Below are 12,030 nucleotides of genomic sequence, written 5' to 3' on the forward strand. Positions count from 1 at the left end.
TGCCAACCCATTTTTTCAGCTGAGGAGAGAAGAAAATAGGGGCAGAGTCTTGTGCTTCCCTGTAGACTCAGGCAAAAGCAAACTGCTGCAGCGTCTCCTAGCTTGTTTGTTCTTCCTCATTAACAACTTTATACCATCTTATTCTGAGATGTTATTTGGACACATGTGTCCCAGTTTTTATCTGTGAAACTTTGAAGGATATATCTTTTGTTTTTCATACCCTAACTGAAATTGCCACACAGGAGTATTTTCACTTTTTATGTTTGCTTGTGAAAGCTGGACAGTGAAGAAAGCTGATAGGGAAAAAAATCACCTCATTTGAAATGTGGTTCTGGAGAAGACTTCTACAGATACTGTGGACTGTTAAAAAGACAAATAAATGAGTCCTAGAGCAAATCAAGCCTGAATTTTCTCTAGAAGTCAATATGACTAAATTGGGACTGTTGTACTTTGAACATATCATAAGAAGACATGACCCACTAAAAAAGACAGTGGTGCTTAGCAAGGTTGAAGGCTTGGAAGGAGGAAGACTGCACTGCAGATGGAGAGACTCAATCAAGTCATGGCCCTGAGTCTCTACGGCCCAAGCAGGGCTGGTGATGGTAAGGAGACATGGAGGTCTCTCATTCATAGGGTTGCCATTAGTCAAAGTCCACTTGACAGTAGTTAACAACAGCATTAGTTAACAGGCAGCTTTAGTTAACGTGTGTATGTGCCTTCAAATCACCTGTTGACTTATGAAATGCAAATAACAATATAATAAATTAAAAGTATTTTCCTTTTTGGCAGATTTGCTGTCCAGGGAACAAGACAGAAACATGCCTAAGTACACCTCCTAGAAAGATTCCCAAATGTTCCCTTGAAAGCAGGATTATAGCTAGAGCCCAGAAGGCTGCAGAGTTTGATTATGTGGCCATTAGAAAGGCATGTGCACTGCACCGTATAGTTTCATCTCCTGTTAGCTATCTTAGGAACACCCTAGGGCTGCTGACTGATTTAGAAGTGGTCAGTCTTAGCCTTGTGACCACCAGATAAGATTACTATCCTCTCTGTGAAGCTCTCCAGACCTGCCTAATATGGCATTGTCACACCATAAAACAAGAGCACTAGGCAGTAGCCAAGATCCTTTCCTTCCACAGGGCACTATGCTAAAGATCTCTATCTGGTTAGAAAAGAGTTTGCTTCCCTAGTATGTTTCCTGTTGCATAGCATGTGGTTCCACACAATAAAGATGCCTTGAGGGCAGAGCATAGCATGAATGGGTGGAACCATTCTTAGAGAAGTTAGCCTTCCTCTTTCAAAGAGGTCCTGGAGCATAAGCTATAAAGGGCCTCCCTGGTCTTATCTGCATGTTGTATAATCTTGTTTTGATTTGTATGAGATTTGTAGAAGCAAATAATGAGAAAAGGTGTGAGTAAGAGGCAGAGACATGCACACTGTGATCCTATTATAGACAAGTGTAGTTCCATCAAAAGGAGGATAGAATTTGGATCTATGTCCAGTAAAAAATGAAACAGTAAACATAAAGGACATCTGCTCTCGGGTGCAAACGTGCATCAGAATTATTTTCCCTAGCACCTGTGGGCATTTTTAAAGAAATTGTTACTGGGTATCCATTCTTCCATTCAACAAGATAAGGAATGGAAGCTTCTCTAGTGCATAAAATCTTGACATTCAGATTTCTTGAGAGTGATTTTTTAAAAAAAAGGATGAAGACAATACAGTACTAAAATTAAAAATAAACATTCTAGAAATTTTTATTCTCACATAATCATAGAGCTGGAAGGGGCCCTTTGAGTCCAACCCACTGCTCAATGCAGGGTCTCCAGGTAGAGCATCCCCATCAGGTAGCTCTCCAGCCATCATGTGAAGACATGCAGAGAAGGAAACCTCACCACCTCTCTAGGCATTGGTTCCATTGCCAAACTGTTTTCATTGTCAAGAAGTTCCTTCTAATTTCCAGCTGAAATCTACCCCCCTATAACACAAACCATTAGACTTAGTTCTGGCCTCTGAAGCATCAGAGAACTATCCTGCACCTCCTCTTTGTGGCAATCCTTAAAGTATTTAGGGTGTGATAATGTTACCCCACAGTCTATCCACCAGCGGAAAATACTTGAATTAAAAAGAAGAAAAATCCCTAAAACTCTTATCAACCAATTAGAAAATTTGGTTAATAAATTTATCTGAACTGGGATTACAAAAAATGTATGTCTGGGGATTATTTTTATTCTCAGTTTGCAGTAATTTGTAGAAGGCAATGAAACAGGGGTGAAAATCACTTGGTTCAGTGATTAAATAGTATGTGTGCTTTATCTCAATTCGGTGTCTAGCAGCCAGGTGTCCATTGGGGCAACTAATTAAAAATGCCTTATGTGGGGAATTATTTGTATAATTCTGTGACCTTATCTGGATTAGTGTAAGTGATTCTAAATTAAGTCAGAAATCATCGAATCATAGAGCTGAAAGAGACTGGAAGGGCCATCCAATGCAACCCCCTGCCCACTGATATTCAATGAAATCAAGTTCTGAATAATATGCATACTATGGAAGCAATGAAGAATTCTGATGTGTGACCTCAATTTTATTACCTTATCATCTTAAGGCTGTAATACATTCGTTTTTATTTATTTTTTTACCCATTTTTGTATCTTGAATCTGTGATGTACTTTTTTATGATCAGTTTAATACTATGTCTCATTTTTAGGTACTGTACTTTTAATGTACTTATATTGTTTTACAGCCATACAGTATTCTATATACATTTTAGAGTCCATGTCATTACATTTTAGTTCTTTTCTATTTGCTTTAAAATTTCTATAGGATTTTATAGTGTGTTTTACTTGTTTTAGCATTGTTTTGTGTTATTTTGAAATGGCCTAAGGGCTAATCAATAAACATTTCTTCAAGTTCTGGTGTGTTTATTTGCTTACTTTTACATAAATTGAGAATATGTAATGCAACACTTCAAAATTAAAATGTTACATTTCAAATTTCATACATCCTCCATTTCACTTTCAATATTAAAACCTGAAAGCTACTGAAAAGAATTAATTCCTCTGTATTGAAGTTTTAGCTTGCCAAAGTCACCATTTTTACAACTTTAGAAATCTAAAGCCTAGAAAATCTAATAGCACCTTTCTTTTGAAGCATGTGTGAAGAGGTTGGGAGGACTGAAGTAAGAACAGAAATGAGATTAATTAAAATTCATAGGTTTTGCTTAAGATTCCTTTCCACTACCAGTCCCATTTATTTCACATATAGAAGAGCTACCTGTAGAAAAGCAATCAAGATACTTTGGAAAAGGAAATAAGTGGTGATATCAAGGCAGAACCATGCCCTCCAACTTTCCCAGTGTGGCAGGGACAGTCTCCATTAATTCTTTGACATCTCACTTTTTCAGCTGCTTTTAAAATGTCCCAAGTTCTCTCCTCTTCCTCTATTTTCTCTATTTTTGTCCTCAGCTTACATCAATTGCTGCAGAGGACAAAGTACAAAACACAGTTTGCACTGTGGGGAGAGGACAGAAGGTGTAGAATCTTGCCTTTTCCAGTGGGCTCAGGCAAAAGAAAGCTATTGCAGCCTTTCCTCACTTGTGTATTCTTCCTTATTAATAACTTAGGTCACCTCGACTACACTCTGATGTTGCTTGGCCACATGGGTCCTGGATTTCATCTGTGATATGCAAGACTGTTGGACAGATGTCCAGAGCCTCACCAAGCATAAAAAACAAGAGGAACCCAAATATTGCAGGGTGGCTTATCAGATGTTGAAGTAAGCAAAGTACAGTAGTACACATTGCTATCCAAGAAGGAACCCTGTGAGACTCAGAATGGTATGACACCCAGAATTGAAAATTACCTTCCTGCCCTCTTGTAAAAAGTATTTACAGTACCTGCTCTTGTTTCAGAGCTGAAGTAATATGGGTTGCCTCACGATCACCAAAAGCAACACTGATATTTGGAAATACTGGTTCAAATTTTTCCTGAGTGGATTAATGCTGCTGTCATCCTCAAAAAGGCAGATGATTGAGATGTGTTTTGGGATCTTCCCAAATGCGTTGCAAAAACATTTGTTCCTGTCCTGGGAATTGGAGCCACATCCTTTGCATACAGACACCCATGTTTCTCCAACTCCCATATTAGATTACTGCAATCTTCTTATACTAGATGGCACTCCAAGATTGTGAGAGGCAGGGAGTGGCTGAAATAAGAGGAGTTCCACAATAGGATACATCTGCCTAGGGGCAGTGGTGGCTTCATGACAGCAGGGCAGTGAATGTACTCCAGCTTTAACTCTGGACTTTAAAGCAGTTATCCAAGTTAGTGAACTCTGACCCCAAAACAGTTTCAACACCTTGGACACTTCCTTTAAAAGTCAAGCTGAAAATTGGAACATCAAAGTCACCAGCTACCACTATTTAGGGTTGATGAAGAATTTGAGATGGTAGTTGTGCTGATTATTTTGAAGGCTTTCAAGAAAATGCTAGCCACAAACCTTCAAAAGATGTGTTAAGTATGTACTGCCCTGTGATGGGACAGGATGTTTTTGAAAATTAGGTGATTCTGATTCATCTAAAGAATTTTTAATGGGAAAAATTAACTGTTGTTGGTTTCTGTTACATCAAAGGCATGTCTTTTGATTGCTAATTGTTAATTCAAATAATGGGAAATAGGGAACAAAACTGGTAACAAAGTTGGTAACTTCACAAATCACCAGAGAATTCTTTATTATTCTATGGTCTAGCAGGGAAACATGTGAAATGCCTTCCATTTTTCACTTATAGTCTTGACTTCTGCTCCCTATGGAGCTGTCAAAGTGACTTCCATTTCAAGCAAACACTTACTAAGAAGACTTTGCACCAAGCAGTTTTACCAGCTCCCCTGAGTATGGGAAGGTTTCCTTTCATTGGACAGAAGCTAGGATTCCTTTTCCACCATCTCACTTCTGACTGTTAAGTCAAATCAGTCATTCTCCTCACCATTTACCCAACTCTAGATAATTCATTAAATACGTTTTACTCTAAAAACTGCCTGCTTTCAAAGATTATAGTTGATGCCCCCACATAAGAACTGAATCCCAGAACTACATACTGCTGAAACATATTCCATTTTCCAAAACTAAAACATCTTTTTTATGCTGCCTATCTGCATTATACCCTGAAAATTTTACTTTGCTGGACAACAATTCTTGGCCATGCTAGATGAGTGATTCTGGGAGTGCAAAAATAAAATTTAAAAATATCCAAGCTATTATCTGCTTGTCCAGTAAATGCTTTGAAAGTTCCTGCACCAGAAATTTCTGTAGTCAGATTCTAAGTAGCCTCTGAAAAGGGTCTTGAGAACATATACAGTCTGAAACAAATTGCCACACCCCCCCCCATAAAACATCCATTAATTGAACACCTTCACGTGTATCTCCAGTTTCTTCTTCAAGCTGTGATCTGTGTTATCTACATTTATATGTAAACATAGCATATGATTTTAAAATAGATACCTTATTTTGGATAAACTGATTTGCATGTTGTTTCATGTTGAGAGGGGATGTAATTAAAATAAAATGAATTCATCTCAAAATACATCTCATTATGTGTGCACTGCTAAACACTGGTCTTCTAAAGCACTGAGGTTTAAACAAAAGATTAACACTAATCATAAACACTAGATTTGTTTACATTTAAAGCATTTCACTGCAAAGTCATAGGTGCTCTTCTTATTGATGTCATTGTGGGCACTCACAGTCCTAGATTTGGGACTATGGGTTAAACTAGATATCTGGACATACGATATTTCTTTCTTATGCATAAGTAAGTGTACAAGTGATTTCATCTAGATCAAAGTCACTGCGTGCAAGTTTTGCTGTTGTTGTTGTTAACTGCCCTCAAGTCGATCTCAGCTCATGGAGATCCTGCTGATGAGACATCTCCAAGACTTGCTGTCCTCCACTGCTCTGCTCATCTCCCTCAAACCCATACTCGTGATCTCTTTAACAGAGTCCATCCATCTTGCATGTGGCCTTCCTCTCCTTCTACTTCCCTCTACCTTTCATAGCAATACTGTTTTTTCAAATGATTCAAGCCTTCTCATGATGTGTCCAAAGTATGACAATCTGAGTTTTGTCATCTTGGCTTTTAGGGAGGTTTCTGGCTTGATCTGCTCCAGGATCCATTTGTTTATCTTTTTGGCTGTCCATGGTGGAGGATTAAACCACCAAACTAATGGAGGAATTTTTTTTTTTGCCCCAGTGTGGATGAATGGAGTAGGAAATTTAGGGGCCCAACAGACTGCCCCGAAAGGGCAGCCTGTAGCCCCCCAATTTTATGCTGCAAGGAGGCCACACCAACCAAATGGCGTGGCCTCTGTCAGGACTAAAAAGAACCCGCTAAAATTGGGTTCTTTTTAATCCACGCTTCGGGCACCATTGGTGCGCCATAGGCACACTTGCGCACACTGATGATGCACGTATGGCATGACAATGTTTGGACATTGTGCCATACCTGCATCATCATGATGGCCCCCATGTGGATGGGGCCAAGCCATGATGGTGCCAGCAGTGCGCGGTAGGGCTCAGGAGTGTGTGGACGCTCCACATTCCTGATCCCTAAAATCGGCCCTAGACCGCCACTTTCTGGCAGTCTGTATCGGGCCTTAGTTTTTAAGACTAGCTAAGAGATTTTTATTACAGCCTCATCTATCATGGTGGACCTAATCCAGACTGAGATATACATACTTCCTTATGAATGAGAAATGGAAAAGCTTACAGATGGATGCCATGCTTTTAACCAAGTGTTTGATTGTCCTTGCAGTGTGAAGTTGAAGTCCCTGCAGTGCACAGCTCTTTTGCAATTCTGCACCATGAGTATTTCATGTTGATTGACAAATTCCTTTGAAAATTTGATGTGTTTTACCTTGAATCTCTGGTTTCTTTCCAGAAAGGATTTGATAGTAGATGTGATAGCTCCTCTCTCCTGGCTGCTGGAAAATCACTCTTGATTTTTCCAACAAGTCTAGAAACAAAAGAAAAGTAACTAGATATCAAGGCCACTTTTGTTTCTCAAACAATAGAAAACATGGGATTTCATAGGGCATCAACTGCCACTTAAGGACATAAGAGGAACTGCACATGATCAGAACAAAGGCCTATCTAGTCCAGCAACCTGTTCACTGTTATGCAAAACAGATACCTATGGGAAGGCCCAAACAGCATTTGAGTGCAATAGCAAACCCACGTACATCTTCCTCCACAACTGGCAAGGAAAGGCATGTTGCCTCAGATACTGAAGGTGATATGCATTCATCCTGACTAAAAGCTGCTGATAGCCTCCTCTTCCATTAATGTCTATTTGTGAAAATGTCTGTACTCATGACCATTTCTACTCACAGATATCAATGTCAGCAGAAGCCAGCTTTCCTGATGGACCAAAATGGATGCGGATGAACTTGCCCTAAGATAGGATAAAAAGGAAAGTGGTTTATATGATGAACAAATGAATAAAGACACTTACTATGATACATTGGCCCTTATAGATTGGTGGTTCATGATCCAAATTGGAGGATAAGATGACTCACTCTTCTATTTTGAGTTGATGTTCCCCCCTCTTTCCTGAACCACAAACTTCCCCATGTCTCACAAAGGATGTTTTATTAAAGTATTTCTTTAATATTTATTTATTATTTGGCCATCTAACACAAGAATTTTGCCTGTTCTCACTGACAACAGCTATCCATACGCATGGGTTCAGAACTATCACATCATGTACTGGTAATGTAGAGATGAAACCTGAAACCTTCAAGATGCAAAGCTGTACCAATAAGCTATCGTATCTCCCTTCAAGCCTCTTAAAGAATTATTTGCATTTTATTTTAGTTTATTCTTACATGGGAAAGCATGGTTTTATGACATGTACATGATAGCACTGCACTGACTAGTTGAAACATGAATTAGAGAGTTGTAGTATGTATCAATTTGCTAATCCATGTAAAGTGCTGCACATACAAAACAAAGAAAGAACGAAAGAACGAAAGAAAGAAAGAAAAACTTTTTTGTTACTTGGAATCAATTTAAGAACAAGCCTGACTTCTTATCCAATAATCACTTTCAGATAAGACAGTGGTGGATAACATGATCCATGGCTATCATATTATTTCTGCAGCCATTTAGGGGTACCCATCCCGCATTGCCGCTTATCTGGTTAAATTCAGCAGCAAAGCAGTGGGGAAAACCCCAATATATTTGCTTTAAAACTAAGTTTTTGAATTTTTGCACAAGAAGCATGCTTTTGTTTTATCAGAAGCCTGGCAAAAGTGAATATCTGTCTCATAAAGTCGAAAGCCTTACTTATAGGGGGAAATGTGGCTTCAAAGTGAAAAGCCACTTTTTGCTGCTATGTTTCCTCATTGCAGAGGCAAATGTTTGGGCAGTACAGCCCACATGGATTTTGAAAAGGGGTAGTGGTCCCAGAACCCAAAGTAGGTGCCATCTTCTAATACAATAGAACATTACAAGCCAAATAAGACAGGTCCCTAACTGTGCAAATGAAATTAACACAGTGTAAATGGAAGCCATGGGGAAACCTGAGCAGTGAATGCTGTCTCTCCTTCTCCCTCTTTATTAGGATCTCACAATTATCTTTCTTAAGCTCTTGTAGTTCAAGGGAAGCTCCCATTGGAACCAGTGAAGGCTTCTTCACTGCAGTGCAAACAGTTGATTCAGAGAGACCATTTTTGTTTAAACTATGGCAAGGAGAGAAAGCATTATGCTTCTCCTCTCTATCCCCCACAGCCCCATGGTTCATTAGACTTTCCAACAGCTGCTTTTTAAATAACATGAAATGCCTGTTAATCCCACTTATGTAATTAATGTGTTTAGTTTAGCCTTAAATGTGAAATCTGTTCTCTGTTCCAAAGACCATCTCTCTCTGGCTTTTCTTCGCGGACGAAGATTCAGGAAGGACTCATCCCGCACTTTCTACAAGCGCGTTGATGACTAAAAAGGCCAATCCCAGATAAACAAGTCCGGTTGCAGAAAGCACAGCACAAAATCTCCTTGGCTGACGTTTCCGGGTTGTGGTTCTTTCTGTGTTGTTGTTTCTCTTCGAGACTCGTTCGGTGTGAGCTTTCAGACCCTTCAGTTGTGACCTGTCTGGCATGGGAGGCCCTACTAGTGCCCATTATACCACCGCCAGCATAGCTCACAATTTCATTAGGGTACACAAGCCTCTCCCCCACGACAAGGGGGTGTCAATGGAGAGGCCCAAAGACCATAATACCATTACAAACAGTTTCTTGTTGTTATGTACCCTCAAGTTGACTCTGACCTACGACAATCCTATTTTCTTGCCAAAACATATTCAGAGGAGGTTTGTCATTGCCTTCTTCATAAGCTGAGACAATGTGAATAGCCAAAAGTCACTCACTGGTTTCTGTGGCTGAGTGGGAATTTGAACTGTGGTCTCCTGGAGTCTTGACTAATATCAGTTCATTCCACTACATGGGCTCTTACACAACTTAATTGAGTAGATATGGAAATAGTTCCTCAATATGTAAATCAGTTTAATTATAAACTTTTTAAGAAGCTTACCAACAAATGTGTATAAGTACTGTTTGCATAAAGTCAGTGCAACAGCATGTTAATTTAAAGTATACTTACAAACCGTGAGGAGTTGTCATTTCTCAGAGTTTTCGCATTCCCAAAAGATTCCATAGCTGGGTTAGCCTCAATGATTTGATCTTCAAGGGTACCCTAAGACATGCAACCATAGGATATTTCAGATCCCCTGTTTTACAACAACACAGATTTACTCTGAAGGCTACTTCACCAAAAAGAGGAACATAGTGCAGGGAATCCTGTATCAGCACATCCCTCCCCACCCCTGGTGATCAATACCAGCTATTGTCAAAACATCATAAAAGTCCAGCTTCATAAAGAGTTCAATGTAGAACTTGGAAACATTACTTGGCCATGATAGATGGGGCATTCTGGGATGTATAGTCCAAAAAAGTAACATGTCCAAGTTCTGTGTCCAAACAGATTAGAGCCATTCTGCACAAACAAGGAGAGAGGCTGAGTTGCAGAGACTGCTTGACTGCACTACTTCAGATTGCAGGGAAGGGAGGCTAATAATTTTTAATGGTTTCCTGTATCTAAAAATCCACTTACATAGTGAAGTACAGTTGGCCTTCCGTTTTCATGGAGGATCCATTCCAGACCCCCCTCCCCATGTGAAAAAAGAGACTCATGTATATTCAAGCCCCATAGGCTTGAATGGGGTGCATGCCCATGAGCACGCGCAAGATGTGTGCTGCAAGGGCATGCCCCATTGACAATAATGGAGGTCACCCCTCCGTGAATCTTCAAGACAGTGGACCTCAAGTCCGCAAGAAAGGAGGGGCGACTGTATCATCATCATCATCATCATCATCATCATCATCATCATCATCATATATCCTGCCTTTCTCCCAATATAGGACTCAAGGCAGTGTAGCATTTCAGGCAGAACTGTTTCACTCAGCTTTTCATACTAGTTTGCTATATGAAAAGAGATCTATCTATGAATGAACATTTATCAATATGCAATATGTAATAGTACAGTATAAAATGTTTCCATCTCAATTCCTTTTAATGGCTCTGCAAGGTATGTGATAAAAGTATTTACCTAGGAATGGGGAGTGAATATGTGGCCCTCTGGGAACTGAAGAATGGCACCTTTGAGTATGCTGGGTATTACTGATGAGAATTGTAGTCCAGCTACTGAGGAGGACCACAGTCACCCACTCCCAGGCTAGAAAGTGGTCTATAAAATATTGTTTTTATTCTATCTGGTGGGTGTGCATTGAACTCTTCATTTAAAGGGAGAGAGAGAGAGAACTTTGAATGTCACAATGGACACTGAAGCTGGATGTACTTTTGCAGTTTAGCCTGAGCTGCTTCAAATAATTGTAACTTACATTGCCAAGTGATAGAAGTACAGTCGGCCCTTCTTATATACGGATTTTTTATACACGGATTCAAGCATACACGGTTTGAAACATTCCCCAAAAGTACACATTTCAAATAACAAACCTTGATTTTCCATTTTTTATAAGGAACACCAATTTGCTATGTCATTATATTTAATGAGACTTGAGCATACACGGATTTTGTTATACACGGGAGATCTTGGAACCAAACCCCAGCGTATAACAAGGGTCCACTGTAATGTCTGATCTAGGCATAGAGATAAATGCAGGGAGAATGAAGCAACAGAAGGCCAAAATAGACATGAGATTTGTTGGGTAGCTTGAATTTGAAGCAATTTTTTTACACGCAGATTAGGATTGTGGCGTGTGGCATGTTTGTATCTTAACCCTTTCCCCCTGTTACAATCACAATCAGTATCCATCAGCATCACTCTGCCATGCCTTATGTTTGCAATATATGTCGAATCCATATTTATTCTTTGAGGTCTCTAGCGTAATTGATGGACTTCCCAAGTTTACCCATATAGTTCAGTTACAATTTGCGCCAAGTAGACTTGGGATCTGGGAACCTTGTTGTAGCATGAGGCTCCATCTGACTTATGCTAAGAGACCACAAAAAGCAACTGAGTGGGTGTTGTTTCTGGCTGAAGAAAGGAGAGAAGGCATGCAGAAAGAGCCTCAAACTATGTTGGCAAGTGACAGAATGTCAGAAAAGGCATAAAACGAGAAACATTGGATATGAATTCAGTCTGGGGTGATCAATTCATATCATTAACACAACAAAAACCACAGAAGATTTGTATGTTTCCTAATTCTCTTTCCTGTATCATGTTTTTAGCTTCATATATACACATGAGAAGAAATCTTTTGAGATCTACATTTTGTATTTCCATAAGGCAGGATTGAGAAACCGTTCTCCTGCTGCATATACTGTTGAACTGTGAATCCCATGGCCTTGACCATTAGCCATGGTGGTTGGGGATGATGGGAGCAGATGCCCAACGACATCTGAAAGGCCACAGCTCCACTCCACCACACAGAAAGAAATAACATCACTTCTTTTTCATACTTT

The 12,030-nt window shown here is 39.7% G+C and overlaps 1 protein-coding gene across 1 annotated transcript in view; it reads right to left on the minus strand.

Moving 5' to 3' along the window:
* The window catches only part of MYH7B (myosin heavy chain 7B), a 76,566-nt gene that overhangs the window by 42,725 nt on the left and 21,811 nt on the right, over window positions 1-12,030 (minus strand). The window contains exons 9-11 of the mRNA XM_042461315.1: window positions 9,649-9,741; window positions 7,381-7,444; window positions 6,908-7,006 (exon numbers count right to left, since the gene is read on the minus strand). Coding sequence (XP_042317249.1) covers window positions 6,908-7,006; window positions 7,381-7,444; window positions 9,649-9,741 — 256 coding nt within the window. The remainder of the gene's footprint in view (window positions 1-6,907; window positions 7,007-7,380; window positions 7,445-9,648; window positions 9,742-12,030) is intronic.

Source organism: Sceloporus undulatus, chromosome 4, assembly GCF_019175285.1.
Source record: "Sceloporus undulatus isolate JIND9_A2432 ecotype Alabama chromosome 4, SceUnd_v1.1, whole genome shotgun sequence".
In the NCBI taxonomy this organism is placed as follows: Eukaryota; Metazoa; Chordata; class Lepidosauria; order Squamata; family Phrynosomatidae; genus Sceloporus; species Sceloporus undulatus.